This window comes from Nannospalax galili, unplaced genomic scaffold, assembly GCF_000622305.1.
Source record: "Nannospalax galili isolate Female #2095 unplaced genomic scaffold, S.galili_v1.0 scaffold995, whole genome shotgun sequence".
In the NCBI taxonomy this organism is placed as follows: Eukaryota; Metazoa; Chordata; class Mammalia; order Rodentia; family Spalacidae; genus Nannospalax; species Nannospalax galili.
Window position 1 is genome coordinate 1041279 of NW_008337291.1, and position 26258 is coordinate 1067536.

General features: G+C 43.6%; 1 protein-coding gene across 8 annotated transcripts in view; it reads right to left on the bottom strand.

Moving 5' to 3' along the window:
* The window catches only part of Mgat5 (alpha-1,6-mannosylglycoprotein 6-beta-N-acetylglucosaminyltransferase), a 339269-nt gene that overhangs the window by 84728 nt on the left and 228283 nt on the right, over positions 1 to 26258 (bottom strand). For all 8 annotated transcript variants that reach the window (XM_008832465.3, XM_029563238.1, XM_029563240.1 and 5 more), the window contains 2 exons: positions 23973 to 24106; positions 7976 to 8109 (listed from right to left, as the gene is read on the bottom strand). In XM_008832465.3, coding sequence (XP_008830687.1) covers positions 7976 to 8109; positions 23973 to 24106 — 268 coding nt within the window. The remainder of the gene's footprint in view (positions 1 to 7975; positions 8110 to 23972; positions 24107 to 26258) is intronic.

The following is a 26258-nucleotide window of genomic DNA, read 5'->3' on the forward strand; positions in this document are numbered from 1 at the left end:
CTTCCAGCCTAGGGTTCTTCCTGCTGCCCAGACTGTTCACAGCATCTCCAGGCTGGCAGAGGGGTACACCAGGGAGAACACGATCTTCTGCCAACACACAAGGAAAAGCATGTTTAAAGTGATAGCAGAAAGCTTGCTGAAGCCAGAGTAGATGATCAAGAAAACAAAGAGGAGAAAGGCTGCCTGAGCTTCATTCACCCCTGTAAACACTCATACGCCTGCGATGGATGTGGGTTAGGCTAGGTTACAATAAGCACACAACCAATGTTATTTATGAAACCCTTTAAGGATCCTGGACTATAGCCATCTCTGTGTCATGATGTGTTTGTATCTACAAGTATATGCACTTGTGTGTGGAGACCAGAGGTCAGCCTTGAGTGTCATTCCTCAGGTCCTAGAAACCTTGTTTCGTGAGTCTCTCTCTCTCTCTCTCTCTCTCTCTCTCTCTCTCTCTCTCTCTCGCCTGGACCACCCCAAGTAAGCTAGGTTAGCTGGCCAGTGAACTCCAGGATCAGATACTACCACTTCCCCAGTGCTGGGATTATAAGGGTGCGGCACCACACCTGACTTTTTTGAACATGGGTTTTAAAGATCAAACTGAAGTACTCATGTTTGCACAACACGTATTTAATGGTTGAGCTACCTCCTCAGTTCCATAATGATTCATTTCTTAAAAATCCTTTTTAAAATATTTATTCCTTCATTTGTGTGTGTGGCAGGGTAAGGGGGGAATGGCAGGGGGGAAGGGTGGCACATGACATGGTGTGTATATATAGATTCAAGGACAACTTGTGGTGGTTGGTTCTCTCTTTCCACCGCATGGGTGGTGGACTGACTCAAGTCTTCAGGCTTGGCAGCAAGTGCCTTTACCTGCTGCGTCATTCATTTCTGATGTCTCCTTTTGTATTTGAACTCTATCTGTTCCTCCCTCAGTTATCACATACTGGTTCTTACTTGAATTAGAGGAGATGGTTCTACTGTGTGACCACACTTTTTCATGTGCCTGGTACAGAAGGGATGCAAATGATCTCAGCCTGGTGAGAGGTGGCCCTCAAGAGGACACCTTCCCCACCCTTACCTTGAATTCATAAGTGCCTCAGGTAAGCACAGTGTCCAAAAGACTTTGACCAAGTTCTTATGATTGACTTATCTCCCAAGGGAAACAAACTAGAGGGAAAACTCTTCTGCTTAGAACTGGAATCAAGAGCTGTAATAAGGGCTAGAGAGGTGGCTTAGTAGTTAAGAGCGAGTACTGATCTTATAGAGGACCCAAGTTGGGCAAATTAGGCAAGTAGCTCACAACTGCCTCTAACACTAGTTCTGGGAGATTTGGAGCCCTCTTCTGGCCTCTGCACTCATGTGCACATACCCATAAGTAAAAGAATAAACTAAAAAAAATTTAAAAATATTTTATTTATATTTATTTTTTATGTGTAGGAGTATATTGCCTTCATGTAAGTAGGTGTGCCTGTGTTGTGCAATGCCCATGGAGGTCAGAAGAGGGTGTCAGATCCCCTGAAACTGGAGTTACGGACAGTTGTGAGCTGCCATGTGGGTGCCAGGTCCTCTACAAGAGCAGTTAGTTCTCGTAACCGCTGAGCCATCTCTCCAGCCCTTAAATTAAATCTTTTAAAAAGCTGTAATAACATTAGACTTCAACAGACCTAACAAAATTGATTCCTATTACCTCTCTCTCTCCACACACACACACATACACACAAACACACACACACAAACACACAAACACACACACTTGGGTTGATATAAAATGCATTTCAATTTATCTCATTTATCTCTGTTATCTGCATAGGTTTAACCTACTTACAAAAAAGTATTCTCTTAAAGAATTTCATTCTATTCTATAATTATAAATGTCTTTGGTGGTTCATTAAAACCACACACTAAAAGCAGTTAATCTCTACTATGAAATTAAATGGAATTTCTCCAAATGACTCCCATTTCCAATTTTGCCTTCATTTCAATGAAGCCTAAGTCAACTCAATTAGCAAGCTCGATAATTACATAGTTTTTTTGGAATGGGATTCCAGCTTAGACTTAGCGGTCACCCAGACTACACACTTTCCAGATTTATTTGTCTCTTTAAAGCAACTTTTCCATTGTATTGAAATATTGAAATCATCATCATAGACTATCAAAGTTTCTTTAATAGGGTGGGCTGAATACTGAGTGGCTGTCCTTGGATAGATACAGTGACCAGACCCTAGAGCTCTAAAGAGTACACTAAATAATTATTAACTGCCAGGGAGGTAGCTCGGTTGGTAGAGTGCTTGCCTAGCATGCACAAAACTCTGGGTTCCATCCCCAGCACTGGGGTGGTGGTACACAGATATAATCCCCAACACTTAGGAGACAGAGTCAAGAGGAACAGAAGTTCAAGGTCATCCTTGGCTACAAGGAGTTGGAGACCAGTCTGGGTATATGGGACTTAACCTAGAGCTTGCCCATTTGGTTAGACTGGCTGGCAAGTGAGTCCCCAGGATTCTCCCATCTTTGCCTCCCCAATGTTGGGGTTACAGATGCTTGCCACCAGGCCCAGCTTTTATCTGGGTGTTTGGGCCTGAATTTTGGTCCTCATGCTTATGTAGCAAGCACTTTCAGCCACAGTCTCTAAAGTCCCAGTGAGGAGTTTTCCACATGCAGGTGAGATGGGTTTACTTTGCTTGTTGCCAGGAAGGCTAGGGCTTCAGCAAGCCAGGCCCTGGGATCTGGATGAGAAAACAGTCTGAGTTACTCCTAGGAAAGGGTATTGACTCTGCAGAGCTGCAAAGCTATTGCTGACTTGGTCACTGGGGAGAGGAATGCCAGGAACAGCAGCTTACTTGCTATGGTAATATTTACCCAGGGCTCTTGCTGGACATTCAGGTGACCCATGGTAATCTGTCCAGGTTTCAAAGCTCTGCTTTGCATATGAAGTCACCGAGCTTTATCAAGCAAGGGGCAGTGAAGAATCCAGTCCAAGAGAGGAACGGCAGAGCCCTGGCCCTGGCTCTGCTTGCTACCTGCACAGGCTGGAGGACCTGAGCCATGTGGCTCCATCACTGTTAAGTGATCCCTCATTTATGAATCAGGATGGCCAAAAGCAAAAGATATCAGCATGTGCCACTTTCAGTCATGGCAGTGAAGGGCTCCAAGAAGTGGAACTATGTCCACAAATGTAAGCCTGTCCCCTGCGACCGCAGTGCTGAAGATTGAGCCTTAGGGCTTAGCATGTGCTGGGGTGGAACTCAGTTACCTACACCCTGTGTTGGTCAAAGTCCCATTTGATCATCTATGTATTAGTTGAATTTGCTGAATGCCTAGGAAGAGTTGGCTGGCTTAGTACTGGGCTTTGTGCACAGAGTTTTTTCTTGAGAATGAGTTGAGTTTCACACGCCCCCGCCCCCCCCACAAAAAAACCCCAAAGTAGACATATCTGAGGAATGACATTTGAGGTTGTCTTCCAGCCTCCACACATGTGCACCCGCATGTACACATGCTCTGTTGGGCTCCACAGGAACGTCATCTGAGAGAGATTGGGTTTGCTTAGGATGTAACACAGTTCAGAGGTTAGCAAACTATGTCAGCAAAGGCCAGACAGTAAATAATCTTGCCTCTGTACACTGTCTAGTTTTTGTCACAATTACTCAACTATACAATTTTTTTTTTGGTCTTTTTTTGAGACAGGGTCTCCCTGTAGCCCCAGCTGTCCTGGAACTCACTATGTAGACCAGGCTGGCCTTGAACTCACAGAGATCCACCTGCTTCTACCTCCCGAGTGCTGGGATTAAAGGCGTGCGCCACCACGCCTGGCTCAACTATACAATTTAAAAAATATTATTTTTATGTGTATGTGTATATTGCCTGCATGCAGGAAAGCACACCTGTGTCATGCAATTCCCAGCAGAGGACAGAAGAGGCTATCAGATTCCCTGGAACTGGAGCTATGGATAGCTGTTAGCAACCATGTGGGCGCTGGGATACAAACCCCAGTCTTCTGCAAGAACAGCCAGTGTTCTTAACTGCTGAGCCATCTCTCCAGCCCCTCAACTATACAATTTTCGTAGAAAAGCATCCACAGACAAAAAGGAGGCATGGTTGTGTTCCAATAAAATGACATTTACAAAAACAGATAATGGGCTAGATTTGGCCCACAGGTTAGGGTTAAGCTGTTGACACAGTTTTAAAATATTGTATTTATTATTATTTAAAAATTATTTTATGTGTATGAGTGCCTGCATGTATGTAAGTGCACCTATGTCATGCAGCACCCATAGAGGCCAGAACAGGGCACTGGATATTCTGGAACTGGAATTATGGATGGTTGTTAGTTGCCATTGTGGATGCTGGGAACTGAACTTGGGTCCTCTGTAAGAGTAGCCAGTGATCCTAACTGCTGAGTAATCTCTCCAGCCCTTATTGACTCAGTTAAAAAATGAGCATCTTAGTATCTGTGGGCAGGCTTGTTTTTCCAAGATTCTCACAGGCTTGACCATTTTCGCACTCAGAATCAACTTTCACTGTGGTGATTTCTATCTGGCCCAATAATAGTATCAATAGTAGCACCATTTAGTTATGCTGTGTGCCATGTCCTGTGCTAAGCATCTTACATAAATTAGCTCACACAATCATCACAGAGACCCCAGGATAAGCCCTGTGGAAAAAGAGGCCAAGAGCTAGGCTGGTACACACTTTGAATTTCAGTATCAGGAGGCTGAGACAGAAGAATTTCAAATTCCTGGGTAGCTCCTGTTTCAATAGGTAAGATCCTGTTTCCAAAAGACAAAACAGGCTGGGCATGGTGGCTCTCAGGAGGTCTTTACCTCAGATCTGTCATCCTAACAATTTGGGAGGCAGAGGCAGAAGCAGAAGGATTGCATGAGTTTGAAGCCAGCCTGGTATATATAGCAATGATTACTTGGGCTATGCGGGGGTTTGTTCACAGTCAGGAAGCAGACAGTGAACAGAAGTGAGGCAGGGCTACGAATCCTTAAGGCCTGTTCCCAGTGACCCACTTCCTTCAGGGAGGCTCTACCTTCCAAAACAGCACCACCAGCTTAAAACCAACACAACCCATGAATGAGTCTGTGGGGGCCATTTCACATTCCATCTACAACATACTTTCACTATAGACACATGGGCTAGCAGTCATTTCCTGCAGTTCTGAGTTTATACTGTGAAATGCCACATGAGGTCAGGGGGTGGACTGATACTTTTCCCCACATGCTGGTATCATATCAGCACCCAAGTAGTTTGGGTTTCAAAATTTGGGGTTAGGAATATACAACTTGTCATAACACATAAGAAGTAACTCAATTTTTACAAGTACAGAGACCATCAATCTAGGCAGTGCTATAAATCTATGCCAGATAACTTTACTAAGGAGCCTTTGTATGCACTGTAAGATGCAAAACCAGCCCTCACCTTCACCCTTAGATACCAGCACTACCACTATCCAACACAGAAACCAATGTCTCAAGACATTGCCAAGTTGGCTCTTTGGTGGTGGGAGGCAGTAAAGTTGTCCCTCGTTGAAAGCTACAATACTATACAATACAGAATCTAGCTGTCCATAATAAAGACCATTTTCTGGGAATAGATCAGTGTTCATCAAAACCCACCAGGACTGTAAGTGGCTCAGTGAGTAAAAGTGATTGCTACTAAGCCTGATGACCTGAGTTCAATCCCTGGGACTCATATGGTGGAAGGAGAGAACAGACTTCTGCAAGATGTCCTCTTATCTCCACATTCATTCTAGGGCATTCATACACACACACACACACACACACACACACACACACACACACACCATACACACACAAATAAATGTAAAGAAACAACCTACTAACACTTGCCCTTTTGGTCTACTTAGCCCTGCAGAGCTGAAGCCTGGGTAAAACCTTTTCTGAAGACCCTACATGCTACTGATAAACCCTCAGGCATCAGATTTCTAACTTCCTCCATGGGGGAGACATACAGCATGGATCACAGCTTAAGACCATTTCCCAAAAGGTTTAATTTGAAATTTAGGAAGAGGTATATTAGAAGTCCTGGAGATTTCTATCCTTCAAAAATATTTCTCAAAATTACAACATCTGCTCCCTGAGATGATACACCATATATAAAGATTTGCCTGCCAACAGGTCACACCTTGGGGCTAGAGAGATGGCTAAGCAGTTAAGAGCACTGGTTGCTCTTGCAGAGGACCCAGGTTTGATTCCCAGCACCCACATGGCAGCTAACAACCATATATAACTCTAGTTCCATGGGATCTGATGCCCTCTTCTGACCTTCACGGGCATTGCATGACATGGGTGCATTTACACACATGTAGACAATACACTCACACACAAAAAATTAGAAAAAACAGATCAGACCTTTCCTGCTCTTCTGCCATTACCTCTTCCCTAGGTATGCTGGAAATCCTCCCATGAGGGCAGGGGGTCCCTGTGGGGCCCACCAGCCTAGAGCTTGGGAAAATCTGGTTTGATCTGCAGCCAAGAACTTTGTAATACCCAAGATTCTCCCAAGCAAAGTGTTCATAGTTGGTGCTGGTAGGCATTCTCTTTGCAGATTAGGAGGAGACTACCAATCATAGAAGCCAAAGAGATCTCAGCAAAGACACTGCTTCCCAGAGCGGATTCTCAGTGCAATGCCCAGGCCCAGAAAGTTAGCTGAACCCTGCAGGACCCTGGTGCTCAGAATCAAATACCACTGTTCCTAGGTATGGATGGTCTGCTAGTTAGCTTTGTCAACTTTACACTGCCTAGAGTCATGGGAGAGCAAAGCTTCAATTGAGGACGTTCCTAGAACAGTTTGGCCTGTGGACATGTCTGTGGGTGACATCGTTTCCTAGGAAGGTGGTCCTGGGCTATACAGGAAAGCTAGCTAAGCATGAGCCAGTGAGCATGCCAGCCTTCTGCTATAGTTTCTGCTTCAAGCTTCTGCTTGAGTTCCTGTCCTGACTTCCTTCAATGATAGGCTGTGACGTGGAAGTATAAGTCAAATAAGTCCTTTCTTCCCCCAAGATGCTTTTGGTATGAATGTTTTAACACAGCAACCTAATGAAACTACAACAGATGGGTTCCAGGGCCCCTGAGAACACCCAATTCCAAGGATGTTTAAGGACCCGATACAAAATGAGCAGTGTTTTCACAGAACACTTGCCCATCCCCTTATGTACTCAAAATCATCTCTATGTCTCTTGTAATATCCAACAAGAGAGTGTGATATAAACAGTGGTGCTGTATCAAGGGTCTAATAAGTAAAAGATTGTTTACCCACATTTAGTATCCTCCATTCCTTGAATATTTTCAGTCTATATTGTACGAATCTGTGGATGTAGAAACCTCAGGTATACAGCCCACTACAGATGTGAAAGAAGCTGCCATGTGTTCATTATTATTTGTGTCTGTGTGTGCAGGTGTTTGTGGGTGTGTGTGTGCATGTGCATGTGGAAGACAGAGGCTGACACTGGATGTCCTCCTCAATCATTCTCCCATGTTTTGTTTTAGACAGGGTCCCTCACTGAACCAGGAACATGCTGACTCAGACTGGCTGACAAGAGAGCCCTAGGGGTCCTCCTGTCTCTTCACCCACCTAGCACTGAAGCACTGAGGTAACAGGCATGTGCCACCCTACCTGGCTTTTTGTGGGGGTCCTGGGGATCAGAACTCAGTCCCTCATATTTTGCAGCAAGCACTTTACCCACAGAGTCATCTCCCAAGCTCATTTGTCATTTCTGACATGCAAAGAAGCCAAAGGTTTGTAGTATAGCTGCTTTAAGGATGAATGAGCAACCATAGCCTTGGTTAGATGCCAACATGCTGGGGCATCCAAACCTCTGAATGCTCTTATTTATATCTACGAAGATCTTGCTAAGCCCTGCGCCCTTGACTTGATTACTCCCTGGATCAAAGCAAGATTAAATTACCCCACAAGCTTGCTTCCAGAGAGCACGCTGCAAGGGCTGACTCACCTTCCAGAAGCTATCCACCTTGCCATACACAAGGGACTGGTTCTGTCGTTTGATCTCATTAATGTGGTGGATGTCGCTTGAGTTCAGGTGCTGTTCAACCACAAAGCCCAGAAAGCTGTTGTCTGGAGTGTGAGCTGATGTAGAAAGCAAAAGACAGGGCCGTTAGTGTTCAGTAGGCAAAGACAGCAGTTACAGAATGTCACAGGCCATCTCACCCATGGTTTCATTTTGTGTTTTCTCCAGCTCGCCCTCACCTGGGAGCCACACAGTCTACTCTGACTCCAGCTGTATTTACCATCTCGTTGGGTCAAAGGGGCTTGGAGGCCAAATCAAGCAGCGTAACTCAAACTTTCACCTCCTCTGAAGATTATTCCCCGATAAAAAATGTACAGGGGCTGGGGATGGTTTGGTGGGAAAACCAGCATGGAAGCATGAGGACCTAAGTGTGATCTCTAGCACCCACAGAAAAAGTTGCGTGTGATGGTGCGCATCTGTAATCCCAGCACTTGAGGGGGGGCAGACATAGGTGGATCCCAGAGACTCACTGACCAGATGACCAGACAGTTTATCAGAACAAAAGGTAAACTCAAATTTCAATGTGTGAACCTGTCTCAAAAAATAGCAGACAAGAGACTGAGGAAGACATCCCAAGACATTCTAATGCCAATTCATTCACATGCACATGCGTGCACACATGCACACACACAAAGGTGAATCCACATGTATATACATGAACACGCAGATACACCTACAGCCCCGCCCCCCCACCCCTCACCCACAGGATATATGTTCTTTACTACACCATAACCATATCTGGTATATGGTAGTCCTGTAAGATTCCATGGCCTATTGACGTCCTAGCCATCTTGGTTTGTGTAAGCACAAGTTAGAGTGCCTGCACCATAGCCTTACCAGTGCATTTCTCAGAAGAGGCCTCATTAAGCAACTGCAACATGTGACTAAAGGCCATCCATGACACCATTGGGGTTATATTGGATAGGAGCATGGACTGAAAAAGAACAAAAGGTGAGGCCCTCTGGAGTATAAACCTCTCTAAAACCCCTGTAAAGCCCGAGTGTGTACAGGGTGGACTGTTCTGGAAGTAGAAAAGAGTTTTCCTCTGTCCCCTCTAACTTTTCTATATGATGCACCAAGTGGAAAGCTATCCCATAGCCACCCTGAACATTTGTATCTTGTGTCTATAATTTCCGATTCTGTGTTTTATGTGCACATGTATGTGTTGCATGTGTGCCTGTGTGTATATATGTGTGCGTGTGTGTGGAGGCTAGGGGACAACCTCAGATGTTGTCTACTTGTTTGTTTGTGACAGAATCTTCCACTTGGACTTGGGCTCACTGATTGGCTAGACTGGCTGGTCACTGAACTCCAGAGAACCTTCTGTCTCTGCCTCCACAGTGCTGGGATTTCAAGCATGCATTACCATGCCTGGCTTTCTATGTGGGTTCTGGGGATTGAATCAAGGTCCTCCTGTGGCAAGCACTTTACCAACTGAGTCACCTCCCCAGTCTCCTGTGTGATTTTCAAATAAGTTTCACTAGGAGGGGACTATCTGATCAGAAGACAATTCATTCATTCTCTCATTCTCTCATTCTCCCTCTCCCTCCTCCCCCCTCCATCCTCTCTTTCCCTCTCCCTCCTCCCCCCTCCCCCTCTCTCTGAGACAGGGTCTCCCTGTAGCCACAGCTGGCATAGACTCACTATGGAGAATTGGCTGGCTTCAGTTTCACAGAGATCCTCCTGCTTCTGCCTCCCCAGTGCTGGGATGATAGGAGTGTGCCACCACACCCAACCAAGTCTCTCTTTTTTTAAAAATTGAGACCCTTATCAACTCTACCTTCTATCCTGTCCAGAGAAATATCATCTTGTCAGGATACGCCTGGGCAGAAGCCACACATGGTTGATTAAGGGAAGCAACTGTTGTTTAATCTGACCCAAACAAAGAGCTATAAATAAGACAAAACCAAACTTCCTGTGTAATTGAGACAGACTTGCAATTCTCCACACACTGCAGCTTCAACCACATCCATTCATATTTGGGGGGTAGAGGGGAGAGGAGGGGGGGGCACTGCCTTTGTTTGGTTTCGAAGGGCTGAGGAACCCCTTCCCAGATACTAAGTCAGTCCAGAAGCTATGTGTGTATGCACATACATGTGTGACTGTGTGCATGTGGATACATATGCACACAGAGGCCAGGGGCCAGGTGTCTTCCTCAATTGCTCTGTACCTTATAATTATTATTTTGAAAAGATTTACTATTTTTTATTTATATGTATGTGTGTGTGCTTGTGTGAGTTTATGTGTACTATGTGCATGCATATGCTCGTGGAGGCCAGAAGAGGGCATTAGATCACCTAGAACTGGAGTTACGGGAGGTTGTAAGTCACCTAACTCAAGTCCTCTGCAAGCAAGTATGTGCTCTTAACCACTGAGCTATCTCTCCAGCACCTCCACCTTTTTTGAGACAGAGTCTCCCATTCAACCTGGAGCTCACTGATTCAGCTAGTGACCAGCAAGCTCCAGTGATCCCTGTCTCCCAGCAATGTGATTACAATTGAGGGCCATCATGCCTAGAATTTTTATGTGGGTGCTGAGGATCAAACTCAAGTCTTTATACTTACTTACAAGAAGCCTTTAAAATCAGTCATGGGTGATCTACTAGGAATGAGACACCCTATTATCCTCATTCCTATGAGGAGAGGAAGAAGAAGAAGAGGGGTGCTGGCACAAAGTCCATGCTCTGTGGAGATGCTCCCATTACATAAATACTACTGTGTCACCATCCAGTCACCAGGGCCTGTGCCTAATGGGGGTGACAGGAGGAAAGATAACAGGGCTATGACTGGGGAGTTGTGCTTGGGCTGGACAATCTGTTATTTCATTTGTTTTTGAACAAGTGCCCAGAGGCAAGGGCCATGGCTGCAGTTGGCTGAAGAGAAAATTACTGAATAAATTCTGCCAACAAGAGACAAAGGCAAAGGCTGCCTGTTGTGTTCCCCTTCTTTTCCCCTCCTTTCTGATGGGTACAGATGGGAGGGAACTGAAACTGGAAAGAACAAAGGGGAGGGGAAGGTTGCCTGTGTGCATCCTTGAGGTCACCTAAGACGTCTTTTGCTCTTCTAAAAGCTTTGAACCAGAATCTGAAGCTTTCGACTTTGAGATGATGATTTCTAGTTTTTATTTTCAGAAAATTTATGCAGTGACTGATGCTCCATTCTTGAGATGTTTGTTTCTGTTTTTCAGTTTATATAAGACCCCATGTGGGTTCTTAAAAATAATTGATTATCTAAAATATTTAGTGGTTCCTATTGCATATGATATTATGATTAAACTCCCTCCAAAAGGAAAAATATGTGTGTAATTTTTTGTGTTGAAGTTTCCTTTAGCTTAAACCTTAAAGTTTGAATGGCCAGAAGGAAGGGTAAAAAGTTTCTTTTCTTTTTCCTTTTGGTTTTGAGACAGGGTCTCATGCACCCCAGGTTGGTCTCAAACTCCTGATATAGCTAAGGATGATCTTGAACTTCTGATCCTCCTGCCTCTACCTCCAGAGAGCTGGAATTAGAGGCATGCACCACCACATCTGGTTTATATGGCACTGGAGACAGAGCTTAGTGCATGACATGGCAGGAAAGCACTCTATCAAGTGGTGAGCTATGTCCCCAGCTCTGAAAGAATCTATTTTTATTCTGATGTGATGTGACTGTAGCTCAGTAATAAATCAACTTTGACCCTCTATGAAGAACACATTACACATGAAACTTCACCCTGAAATTCTGTCTAGGTACTCTTTATCTCACCTTCCAGTGTCACTGTGCTATGTTAATGCGAAGAGCAGCACCTTCCATGGAGGGCAGAGGACCTCACATGCTTATAAAGTCACTGCCTGAATACACCTCTGACCCTTCCATGTCTCCTGTAACACAACTTGTCCCCAGACCCCAAGTCTCTTTGCACACGATCTCACCTTGCCCCCACAGGTTATTCTAAGAAACCCCAGACCAGGCATGTCTGGTCTACAAGGAGAGGACCAGTAGTTGGTCCTGACTGCAGGCAACTGCCCTGCTTGCAACACTTTGCTTATGATGAATTCAAAGTCACAGACCAGGCTGACACTATTTAAAATGACCTTTTAATCAGGCGCTAACCTCAACCTCAGCTTTCTTTTTTGCTTTAGCCTTAAGACAGGTACACAGACATCAGTTGTCAGATGGTTTCAGGGTGGACATTTACATTTCAAGATAAATAAAAGAAATCCCACTACAAATGAGATGTAGGAAATGCTGCGCTTTCAGTATCTGGTTCATCCCAAAAGACAAACATTTGGGACTTTATAAAAACAACTCTGATATTTGAGTTCTCATGATATTCCAAGTTCTGTTCAAAGTACATACGGATTGTCAACTTGACAGGATCTAGGATTACCTAGAAGACAAACTTCTCGGCATGTCTGTGAGGGAGTTGGTAGACTGGGTTATTTGCAGTGGGAAGATCCACCCTAAATGTGGGTAGCACCATTATATAGGCTGTGGTCCTTGACTAAATGAAAAGGAGAAAGTAAGCTGAGCACCAGCACTCTGCTTCCTGAATGCACCTGACCAGCTGCCTCATGTTTGTGATGCCATGACTTCCAGACCATGATGGACTGTACGCTTGAATGGTGAGCCAAAATAAACCATTCCTAAGTGCTGTAGTCAGATATTTTGTCATGGTAACAAGAAAACAGAGGATGCTATAGTGATTCTTTCATTTTATATTCACAACTTTTAACAGATGAGCACACAGGGAGAGAGACTTAAACCTCACAAATCTATAGGCTTGGAAGGGGCAATACTGGGATTCAAAGTCGGAATAGCTGGTTCATACACATATATGTGTGTTACAGGCACACATACAATATCACCATAGTTTTGTGAGCAACTTCTGCCATATGTATTTGGGACTCCACTCACCTTTTTTAAAAGAAAGGGTCTCATGTATATCAGGCTAGCAGTGAATTCATTATGTAGCCAAGGATGCCCTTGAACTTCTGATCCTCCTGCCTCCACTTACACAGTGCTGGGATGACGGACATGCACCACCATGCCCAGTTTATGTGGTACTTGGGATGGAACCCATGGTTTTATGCTAGGTAAACACTCTACCATGTGAGCTACACCCCAGGTCCTCTTACTTCTTTTAAAATGTAATTTAAAAATTCTTAGTAAGTCAAATTGACCTTTCTTCCAATTTCATAAATCTTCATGGCCTATTTTTCTACTAGGAAATCTTGAATACTTCTAGGAATGTTGCCCACCCATACTACCTATCTCCCAGGGTACTGCCCCTGCCCTACCCAACCCCTGAGCTAGCCTGGGCCCATTCTTCAGCCCTCACAGCCAGTTAGTCACCAGATCTCAGGGATGTAAACTTATCAAAATTCAGCAACTACATCCTTCTTCTCTATCTTTCAAAGCTCAGGCCTTGTCAATTTTTGCTAAGACTTCTGTGATAAACAAGATTTTCTTTCCTCTAAAAAGAAATGCTTTTATTGCTCTTCCTGATTATAACTGAAATATGTCTTTGGTATAAACTTTTTTCTGCAAACAGAGAAAGATAAAAAGTAACTTCTTTCTTCTTTCTATCCTACTACCTAGAAATATACAATGTTGATGAGCTTTCTCCCCCCTAGGCTTATGGATATTTAAAAATTATTTTTATCTATTGTTTTTATTTTATGTGTATGAGTATATTGCCTGGATGTATATAAGTATCATGCATTGCCTGTGGAAGACAGAAGAGGGGCATCAAATTCCCTGGAACTGGAGTTACGGACAGTTGTTAGCCATCATGTAGGTGCTGGGCTTCAAACCCAGGTCCTCTGCAAGAGCACCCAGTGCTCTTAACAATTGAGCCATCTCTCCAGTCTCACAGGCTTACAGATATTTTTTACCTTCAAACTAAAAATGGATCCTATCACATCCACTCTGCTGTGTGTCCATCCACAAGTGTTTGTGTATATGTAGATACATGTGTGTACAGGTGCCTGTGTGTGTGTGTGTGCCTGTGTGTGTGTGTGTGTCTGTGTGTCTGTGTATATAGGCCAGAGAGTGATCTTGGCTGTTGCTCCTTGGGTGCTCTAAGCCTTGGTATTTGTGGTATTCAAAAAAAAAGTAATTTTATTTTATGTGTAAGAGTATTTGCCTACATGTATGTATGTATACCACATGAGTACCTGGTGGCTGCTGAGGCCACAGGAGGGTGTCAAATCCACTGGAACTGGAGTTATAGATGGTTGTGAGCTGCCATGTGGGTGCTGGGAACTGAACCCAGGTCCTCTGCAAGAGTAGCAAGTACTCTTAACTGCTGAGCCATCTCCCCAGCCCCTACCTTTTTTTTTCGGGGGGGGGGTCTTTTTCAGACAGGGTCTCCCTGTAACCCCAGCTGACCTGGAACTATGTAGACCAGGCTGGCCTCGAACTCACAGAGATCTGCCTGCCTCTGCCTCCTGAGTACTGGGATTAAAGATGTGTGCCACCATGCATAGCTCCCTACCTTGTTTTGTGAGACAGGATCTCTTACTGGCCTAGAGTTCAAGAAGTAGGGTAGCCTGGCTGGCTAGTGCCCAGGGATCCCACTGTGCTTACCTACCCAGCACTGGATTGCAAGTGTATACCACCATGCCTGGCCTTTTTACATGGGTTCTGAGTACAGAACTCAGGTCCTCATGCTTGTGCAGCAAGCACTTTACCAACCGAGCCGTCTCCCCAGCTCATAATCTGGACTTTAAAGTTGTGCATAGATAGTGGCTACATATTTCAAATTTAACAAAACTTTTTTAAAATGGTGGTGGTACTGGTTTGTTGAGAGGAGGCAGGGTGCAGGCTAGGGAAACAGCAATGCACAGTGGAACCGTAAACACAAGTGCCTGAGCTGCCCACAGAGGCGCCATAGAGTAAATTGTTCAAGTGTCAGAAAGCAGGTTAGGAAGGAATGCACTCTTCAGAAGAGTATCCCTCCTGAGGGCTGATACTCAGCAGGGAAGAGCTTTGAGGTTACTAGGACTCCAAGGCCAGCAAAAGGCTACAGTCCTGCTTTACAAGTTAAAGGCCAAATAGAGAGTTTGCATCACAAATAGCCAGCCCCTCTGCTCCTCAGGTCCCAACAGTAAAACTGTGATGGAAACAGGGAACCTTAGCTAAAGTTGGCAGGTTTGCAGCTTGCAGGAAAGAGAACCAGCTCATATCTACGATTCCTGTTATGAAAAAGCCAAAGTTTTGATTCATCAACCACTGATCTCTTCTGCGCCCCAAACCCTGGCAGGAACTCAGAGCGACAAAATCAGTAACAACAACAGTGACCAACAGAATGATTTGAACAACTCTTCAAATCTCAGTGATAGAAATTCATCTGTATTCCTAGACGTACATATTTCTCTTTCAAGACAGAGTTTCATATAGCCCAGGCTGACCTCAAAATCTCTATGTAGTGGAGGATGACCTCGAACTACTGGTCCTCCTGCCTTTACCTCTTAAGTGCTGGGATTACAGGTATGCACCACCACACCTGGTGTATGTGGTGCTGGAGATAGAATCCAGGACTTCCTGCATGCTAGGCAGGTGCTCTACCAACTAAGCCAAATGCCCAGCCCAAATATGCATATTTCTAACCTTTCCCTGAATTGTTGCATGGGCTAAAAACAGAAAAGATATTATCTTTTCATTTAAACTAACTTAATTTAATTCAGTTAATAAATAATGCTTAAATGTGCCAGGAAATATTAAGTTTCAGCAATGAACAGAACAGAGAAAACCCCACCCATGGTATAACCCAGATGACAAGGAAGGAAAAAGAAAAGAAGTAAGAGGATGTGGGATATGAATTCTGGGAGGAAAGAAATGATGGAAGGAAATAAGGCAGAAGAAGGTGAGGGCAGAAAGGACCTGCACTGTGCAAAGGAGATCAGGGTAACTTTCATTAACGAGACATTCGAGTTAAGGACATGAGGAAAAGATGGAGGTGTCAAAGTCAGGGAAGAATGTTCAGAGACGATAACAACTGCTGCAAAGGTCCTAGGGAGGAAACGTGCCTGGTGCAGTTAAACATCAGAGAGGTTAGTGGGAAGTGAGGCACAACAGAAAGGGATGCAGTCAGACTCCACAGGGTCTGGAGGTTGCTAGAATGCTAGGGCTGTTCACATTCAAGCCACTGCAGCCCCCCAACAAACAGAACAAATCTGTGTATGTGACTTTGCTTAGGGAACAAGAAAGGGCTCTGAGGCAGGGCCAGCAACAGGGGAGCTGAGGAGAGCCTCGGCTTTAAGGTCACTGAAACGTTTGCAGCATAGAGAAATCGGGTCTGAGCTGAAGCTTGCCTGACACCAGGAAGAGGGCAGTCTCAGCATCAAGTGTTGCTACTTTCAGCCATTCTCTAGGAAAGGACTGGGTTGGGTGTGGGGGGAATTCAGTCAGATAAAAAGATTTTTACCCTGGCCAATGTTTTCACAGAAGCCAGATGAAGTTGTGAAAGTGGGCGTCATGAGCTAATTCGAGCTATCCAAACATGGGCTAATAAACAGTGCAAGTCATCAGTTTGGGGGTGTTCTTACATGATTCACTTCTCTATTTTACTCTTCTATGTAAATAGATGTTTTTTCATTGTATTATTACACACCTTGTTTGAGACTGGGAAACAAACAAAAAAGAGATTGACTTCAGAGTTTGAAACAAGTGTATCATGGTAGACCAATGCCAGATACTGAAGCAATGCTCAGATAGGGGAGCTAATCCAGATTCTTAGAGACACATACCATTAATTCTAAGAAACAACAAAACATCCTAAATATAGATTATGAAAAGGTCATTTAAATAGACTCAAGTAGCACTGGAGATATTGATAGTTCTCAAGTCTAAGTAGACTCTTAAAAGGAAATGTGATTTATTAAGTAGAAAACAATGATGAGTGGGGCTGAGGAGGTGGTTTGGTGGATAAAGTGCTTACTGTACAGATCCCCAGAGCCCATGTAAATGCCGAATGGGTGTAGTAGGCTGCATGTAATTCCAGTGTTCGGAGGCAGAGACAGCGGATCCCAGGAGGAAGCTGGTTAGCTAACTAGCTATATGGGTGAGCTCTGTGTTCAGCTGAAAGACCCTGCTTCAGTGAATAAGGTGGAGAGAAACTGAGGAAGACTCCTGATGTTAACCTCGGGCCTCCACATACTCATGAACACATATGTATGCATATATGAATATGTACGCACACACACCAAATACACAAAAACATGCAAAATCAAACAAGATGAGACACAAAATTTTAGTATATATAACTTAAAATACAAAATATAAAAATATACATGTGATACATGTTGGAATATATAAGGTCCAGTAGGGGGTTGGGGGGCATGGATGGAGGAGAAGGTATCTAAATTTGATTAAGAACTGTTGTATGAAATGTATAAAAACTCAAAAAATTTTTAAAAAGTACAATTTTAAAAAGAATGGTGACTGTTCTAGTATCCATTCTGTTGCTATGATAAAATACCCTGAGCAAAAGCAGCTTAGGGGAGGAAAGGGTTTATGTGGCATACAATTCCAGGTCAGTCCATCATTTAAAGGATTCACTCAGCTAGTCACATCACATCCACTGTAAGGGTGGAGAGTGCACCCTGTTGCCTGCTTGCTGCTGCCTTTCTTTACTCTTATGTAGTAAATACATAAGAGTATAAATCACATAAATCACACTAGCCTGGGGGTGTGAGGGTGGAACAGTGAGCTGAAGGTTAGAAACACTCTGCTACGGAGTCAGAACTTGACGCCACAGAGGGATAAATGGGAAGATACCACAGGCTCTGAGGGGAAGAATTTCATTCAAACTGAGCTTTCAGGAGCTGGCTCTGGAGGCAGTGGAGCAGCTTTAGTGCCTAGTTTGGAAGTCAAGCTAGCATCTAGACAAAAGGCCAAAGGAGAAATCAGTGCTAGGAAGAACAACACACTTACCAGCTTCTTAGAATAAGCCATTACTCAGGGCTGGGGAAATAGCTCAGAGAGTAAAGAACTTACTACACAGGCATAAGGACCTGAGTAAAACAAAAGCCAGAAGTGGTGGCATGCCCCAGTAATCCCAGCACTGGGGAGGCAGAGACAGGTGGATCCCTGGGGCTTGCAGGCCAAGACTAGCCCAATTATCAAGTTCCAAGTGAACGAGAGACCCTGTCTAAAAACCAAGGTGGGGATAGATTGAGGAAGACACCTGACATCAATTTCTGGCCTCACCATGTACATACATACATGTGCACATACAAACATACACCACAGAGCCATCACTCAGTAGATTTAACCCACAGCCTCAGTGTTTCAGCCTGGCCACCCTCCTCATCTGGAAGCTGTTTTAGAAGGTGACAAGCATACTCTATGCTGATACACCCTAAAACACCCAACCACCAACAGAATACACAGAGAGATTATTTCAGTGCAACCTCTGAGATTTGGGGCAAAACAATATACAAAAGCAAGGCTTTTAGACTTGTAGAAACCACACCAGCTGAGCAAGAAGTGAGTTAGCTGAGGAATAGAAGGAGCTGTCAAGAAGGAACGTGCCATAAATGTTTAACATATGAGTAAATGTGCAGCTGGGCAATTTCATTTTATAGCAACTAAGACGGTACACCTGTGTGTGGTCCATGTGCTGGACTCTGTATTACACACATGTCAAAACACTAAGACATCTCCTAAGACAGCTGACTTTGAAGAATTAAGTCTACACATACAAATACAACTTGACCTCTGTGATCTCTATCTTGTTCATAGTGTATACCAACAATATAAAACAATCTCAGTACTCAAGAGTCTCAATTCATTCTCAGTATTGGTACATATTTATATGTTACTAATATAATGATTACTGTTAGCTCTTAAACAAAACATTAACAAATCTGTCTCATTAAGAAAATTAGGGACTCAGCGGTTAAGAGCACTTACTGTTCTTGTAGAAAATCTAGGTTTGGATCCCAACACCTATACTGGATAGCTCAGCTCACAAATGCCTGTAACTCCAGTTCCAAGAAATCTGATGCCCTCTCCTGGCCTCCACATGCACCTTCATGCACATTGTGTATATAAATTCAGCAAGTAAACTCATAAAAAATTAAAAAAAAATTTAAACGGGGGGGTGCAGAGATGTAGCTCAGTTGGGAGAATGCTTGCCTAGCATGTATAGAGCCCTGGGTTCAGTCCCAGCATCACGTAAACCAGCTGTGAAGGTATGCATCTGTAATCTCAGCACTTGGGAGGCTGAAGCAGAAGGATCAGGAGTTTAAGGTCATACTCAGCTACACAGTAAGTTCGAGTCCAGTTTAAGATACATGAGATTATGTCTCAAAAAAATCAAAAGGAAAAAAATGGCTTTTGACATTTTTCTCTTTCTGATAAAAGAAAACAGTCTTTAACTTTAGATCACTAGAATAACTACTATTGCCCCAAACCAGCGGGTCTGTCACATGGGGTGGGAGGGACCCTCTTGGATCCTCTTGACAGGGGTACATCCAAGTTCACAGAGGGTAGGGTCTGGATTGTGGGATGCTGACACCATTTTGTGTTGCCAAGTCCCCAGATCTGACACATCTGAACATAATGAATGCTTCAGACTGCTTCATTTCCCAGCTCATTTCCCTAGTTCCAGCACTATCCATGCAGAGTTCTCCATCAACCTGTTACTTGACGGATTGTGTAGTAGCTGATGATGACTGGATCTGCAGTCTCATTAAGAGTTTCAAGATATTCATTTCCTAATCCTTCATTCCTTCTGCCTTTACCAGCTCTGTTTTCCCCCTGACTAACAATTTCTTACCATCAATTGTTTATCTTCAAATATAATTTGTGCTAGAAAGGCGGGAAGATCAAAGCTGGGTTTTTCCTCCTTTATTTTTCAGAGTAATACGGTGGTGTCTTAACAACTTGCAAAGGTGACCGACTATATTTTCTTGCTTGGTGCATCATACTGGATTCATGGACCATTTTTTCTTTTATTTCTTTTTTTTTAATGACAGGGTCTCATGTATCTCAGACTTGCCTTGAACTTGCTATATAGTCAATGATTTGGAACTTCTGATCCTCCTGCCTCCACTTCCCAAGTGCTAGGATTATAGATATATACCACCATACCCTTTATGAGGTGCTGGGGATTGAACCCAAGGCTTTGAGTATGCTAGGTTAGGCTTCTACCAACTGAGCTATATCCCCAGCCCCATTGACTATTTTCATTTATGTGATTTCAATTCACTTCAGTCAGTCTTCTTTTGATCCTGTTTAGGGATTCTATATCTTCCTGGCATTACCAATGTGGTCCTTCCTGGCTCTCTTGCCTTCTTGAATATTCCCTGCTTCACTTCTGCAACCTGTCATTTATCCTAGGAAGAGGTTCCTTTTCACAGAAAAAGATGTTGGGGGAAGTCTGGTCTGAATGCTAGGATACTCATGGCTACACATCAGTCTGGATTTACTTTCAGATATCATGCTTCAGGTGCCTCAAGTGCTGTCTGCCTTGTTTTATTGAGATAGGATGTCTTCATCAACTTCAAGTTCACTGGTTTAGCTAGGAGCCCCAGGGATCCACCACTCTCTGTATTCCCAGCAGTGGGATTACAGCATGCATTAACATGCTCAGCTTTTTTTTTTTTTTTTTTTTTACGTGGGTTCTGGGGATCAAACTCAGGTCCTCGTGCTTGCATGGCAAACACTTTCCAAGTGAGTCATCTCCCCAGTCCAATATATATTTTTTAATGGAAAAAAATGAGTCCGCTAATATTTCCTATCCAAACTGAAGCTCACCTGAAATCTTCAATTCTGCACATAGTTCTAGGGATATCACAACTCCTATACTTCCCTGTAACAATCTCAAATAACCATGTAAACATTTTCTACTACACTGCTTGCCTTCCATGTCATAGGTGCTTGGTAATGTTTTGCTATGCAGGTTCTTTTCTTAAAAGGCACTCAAATGTGTCAAATTAGCCCACAATTTCTGCTGAATCCAGAACCCATATCCCTCTCCCAGTCTAAGAGAAAGCACTCTACACTTTTGGCCTCTGTTACATTTTAAACAGTTAGCTTCTCTCAGTTCAAGGAATTCATACACATGAAAGCCTTTATCTATGGAAAATGAAGCAGGCTTGCAGGGCACCGAATTCCACCATCCTACAAGAGAGCGCTCCATAAGGCTGGAACATCTCTCGTCTTGGGCTGGGCATGGGGCTGCTGACATGACTTGGAGGACGTGTGTAAGCAGCAGCTTCATCTCACTTTTACTAACACAGGTCACTTCTTAGTCTACTGGCTGACACTTCTTCCCAGTCTCAAAGTGTCATAGCAAAGTCAAACCCCAGGCAGACTCTAATAATGCCTCACCACACTGACAGCCATCTGTTACCTGGTGTGCCAAATATTAGCTTGTTCCCTGAACTGTGCCCCAGGGACAGGGGTATATATCAGGACAACAGAGTTCCAGAAACAATAATGTTTCTAACGTGCACAGCACACTTTCACCAAACTCTGAGCTCAAAAGAACACTTAAATAGGAGTTCCTTGTGTGTACATGCTCATTTGTGTGCATGTATATGTGTATATATATGCACATGCATGTGGAGGCCAGAAGATAACCTCTGGTGTTGTTAGTTAGGCACTAGCCACCTGTTTTTTTGTTCGTTTTGTTTTTGGATATGGTCTCTCTTTGGCCTGGAACTCACAAAGTAGCTAGGCTGGCCGGCCAGAAAGTCTTAGGAATCCATCTATCTCCTCCTTCCCAATCTGAGGTTACAGGGTATACCACCATGCCTGGCTTTTTTATGTGGGTTCTAGACATATAACTTGGGTCTTCACAAGCATTTACTGACTGAGCCATCACCAGTCCATAAATATGAGTTGATTTTTAAAGTCACTACCCTCACCAGCTGTATAAGCCTTCTGAATTCTTCTTTCTCAGACCTAACACCCCGAGGATTAGTCTTAATGTGTTCACTATGACATTCAGGGCACCCAAGTAAAGGACCATCTCTGGGTGGCTGCATATAGAGCAAAGTGCAGCTGTACTATCGGCATCCCTTGGGTCTTAATTCAACCAAGCAAATAGACTGAAATCTTAGAAAGTCATTTCAGCATGGAAATGTCTAGATTAAAATCATACTGATAATTTTGGGAAATAGGAGTGCTCTACTCTGAGCATGCAAGTGAACAGCGTCACTTACGTAGCCCTTCGTTTCTACAACAGAACTTTGTCCTCCTCATGAGGGTGAGACTAAATCATAAATTTACTTCTGGTACAAATGTCAAATTTGGTGCTTGGTTTCACAGTCCTAGGCTAATTAGAAATAAAGTGAATGGTAGGTAAATAAATGGAGGGCAATAATGAGAGATGATGATGGCAGGAAAGACCATGGAACGGCAAAGGCCTCAGAGCCTAGCAGTACAGCCAGTGAGTGCATCAGCCAGCATGGGCTCTGTAATATCCAGCATATTGCTAACTGTCATGAACTGTTGAGCTCACTGAGAAACTGGTTCAAGCAGAACAGTAGATCCCCCTCATTTCAGACCCAAGAACGTCTGTCTCAAGTGTCCTGCAAAGCCCCTTGTCTGGGGACAGGCTGGCTCCTTGGCACTGTGACAGGGAGAAAGGAAAACAGAAAACAACCCAAGAGTGAAAAACACTCTTGAGAACAGCTAAAGAGACCCTTTTCAGTCAAGGTGACTGTTGTTTATTCCATGGTATAAAAATGCCTGAGGTAGAAACTGGAGTCCGGAAGCTCACTGATGGAAAGACTCTCAATGGGGACCTTTAGCTCAGCAGCACCATCCTGAGTTAATGTCTAAGGCTGGCTGTTGTAAGCCCCAACTTGACTTCCCTTTGCTTGCTCTGCAGGCTACTCTAGTCACCTGCTGGATGCTGTAGGAGTTTGGTTTGACCACCTTTTGCTGGGTATCAGAGCTTCTCTCTGCTACTTGCTCTTCGTTCTTTTGCTTTTGTTTGCTACATGCTCAATAAACTCACTCATTTGAAACTGAAAAGACAGATATCATAGATAATTCTCTGACTGTACAGAAAAAGCCCTCACTGCTCTATACACTACCAACAACACAAGTCAGCAAGAGGAGGTAAAATATTCTAGGTCCAATAATTAAGTAGGGAACTGAGTTTAAAATCATTTCAATTTAGAAAACACTGTATTTTTTACTTTTCTTTCGTGTATTTGTGTGTGGTATGCATATGTGTTTGCATGTGTGTGGGTGTATGTGTGTGTTATGCATGTGGAGGCACGATGTTGACATCAGGCATCTTCCTTGACCACTCTCTATACTATATATTGAGGCACAGTATCTCATTTGAACCAAGAGCTCACTGATTTGGGTAGGTCTAGCCAGTTTGTTCTGGGGAAACCTCTGTCTCCCGCTCTTGAGAGCTGAGAATGCAAACAAACCACCACTCCTACTGGCATTTATGTGGGTCCGGGAGACCCAAACTCTGGTCCTCACTTTTATACAATAAGTGTTTTGTACCTGCTAAGCTATCTCTCCAGCTATCTTTCCCTTTTTTCTTTTTAAAGCTTCATGGTCAAATAATTAATATTTTAACTGTGTGGAGAGTGAGCTGACATGGAAGACCTCATTCCTCATTAAGGATTCAGTGGCTCCTCAAAAGCATGGGTATGGTGAGGGACATACTCAGTGCCTGCCCATCCAGGTAATCTGCAGACTTTTCCCATGTGGCTTTTACTGATAATTTTTATGGAACACTTTTCTCCAAGACGTTTCTAAGGCTCTTCACAAAATGCTCACATGGGCTTTCAATTCCAATTAAAGGGAAAATGCAATTATTCCCAGGAAAAAGGCTCAACAGCATGTACTTTCTCAGCTAAGGGTCCTGAGAATCACAACCCTAAATAGACTGCTGTTCAATTAAATTCCCCATCCATCTTTGGTTGCTTTTTGGAAGGCAGAAATGATACATGGATACTCACGGAACATGGTGTAAAACTGCTGAGGGTTCAGATTCCATTTTCCCCAGGGAGTCTTGTGGCCTTTAGATTGTGCATAACTCGCATGATTGAACTCAGGTTCCGTTCCAAAGGAATCCAGGACTCGGAGCATACACCTGGATGGAAAGCATGGTGTGTCAAACTGTAACTTTGACCCCACAGTTCAAGAGGGAAAAGCAAACAAACACTTGAAAATAAAATTGTCACTAGGAAAAAGCTTAGATTTTATTTTCTTTTTTGTTTTGATTTTTGTAGTGCTGGGAGTTAAAGCCAGCTCCTTGTGTAAGCTAAAAAAACACTCAACCTCAGAGCTCCATCCTTAGCCCAGGAAGTTTTGGAATAACATATGTACCAAACATCTATACCTGCAACCTAAGAGCTCAGACACCACCTAGCAGACAGAATTGGCTTAGGACTGATGATGACAGTGGGTGGCTCAAATGTAGTGAAATAAACTTCCACAAATGGTAGGACTGGGGTCTGCGATTCACTGCTATATACTTAGCACCCATGTTGGGCTGGGCACACCGTAGGTGCCTAATCAGTAACTATGAAGAAACAAAGAGCCATTATCTCTACAGGTCTCTGTTTAACATTTGCATCAATTAACTAGACCATTTTAAAGCTTGTGCTGTAGTCAGAAGCATGGGCTGAGAGACTGGGAAGATGGTTCAGCTGTTAAAAGCACTTGCTGTTCTTATAGAAGATCCCAAATTTGGTTCCCAGCACCCAAATTGGGCAGCTCACAACCTACCTGTAACTCCGGTTCCTTCAAGTTTCTGTAACAATCTAGACATGTGTACACACTTAATCTTCATTGACATGTTGATGGTATTTGGAGGTAGAGTTTGGGGCATGTAAATTAAGTCTAGAAGAGATCTTGCTGGAGGGGCCCCATGATAGCATTAGTGAATTAGAATTTCTGTGATACAGCAGGATATGGCCCTCATCAGATGTGGAGAGCTCCATCTGACTTTCAGCCTCCAGGACTGAGAGAAATAAATTCCATAAATGACTTGTGCTCAGGTAATCTGTTGTAGCAACACGAAATGAACTATGCTTTAAATCTCACTTCATAGACAGGAGTGGCTTTTTATAGATCTAATAATAATATAACTTGATTGCTAGATCATCCAGAACCTGAAGCAATATCATAGATGATGTTTCATAGTGCTACACTGGTTAAATCTGGTCTACCAGTTATTTTTATGTGGCTATGAGTTAAAAATTGTTTTTATGTACTTTTTGTGTGTCTATGTGTATATACATGTTTGTGTGTGGAAGAGTGCAAATGCATGTGGTATATGCATGTGGAGGTCAGAGATCAGTCCCGTCATTCCTTAGGTGCCATCCACCGTGCTGTCTTCGAGATAATGTTTCTTGTTGGCCTAGAATTTGCTACCCAGGCTTGGGCTGGCTTGGCAGGGAGCCCCAGGAGTGCTTCTGTCTCTACTTCCCAGTGTTCCGAGTGTGCACCACCATGCCTGGCTTTGTCATGTGGGTTCTGTAGAACTTAGGTCCTCAAGTAGTTTACTGACAGAGCTGTTTCCCCAGACAGGTTTATATTTTCAAACTATAAAAAAAACATTACGACAGATGAAAATTCCATGAAATTCATATTTCTACATTAGAAAATAAAGTTTGATTGGAACCCAGCTACATGCTGCTGTCGACATCCTGTCTATGACTCTGTGACTGTCTTCAGGCTGTAGAGCAGAGAAGCCTCAGCAGAGGATGTATGCAAGGTGGCGAAGACTATGCCGTTCACCAGCTGGCTCTGTACAAAGAAAGCATTCTGACCACTGACAGAGAGGGCACCAAGATGGCCGCAAGGGAGGAATCAGAGACCTGGACTGTGCTGATTTCACTTATGATTTTCAAAATATGCATGTAAATTAAGCTCCTGATTGGTCAATAAAGACAACTGGATTTTCTGTTGTCAACTATCAGCATACTTCTGAGAAGCTTCCACTGGACCAATAAACACAAAACTAAACAAAAATTAAAGCTTAGGGGCCATCACTTTTAAGGACCTGACCCCCTTTTTTCCTTTCCTTTTCTCACTATTGAGAAGCTACTCTTCCAAATCACTTCAATGAAAGACTTAAAAATACAGTCAAGAGCCGGGCGTGGTGGCACACACCTGTAGTCCCAGCACTTGGGAGGCAGAGGCAGGTGGATCTCTGTGAGTTCAAGGCCAACCTGGTCTACATAGTGAGTTCCAGGACAGCTGGGGCTACAGGGAGACCCTGCTTCAAAAAGACAAAT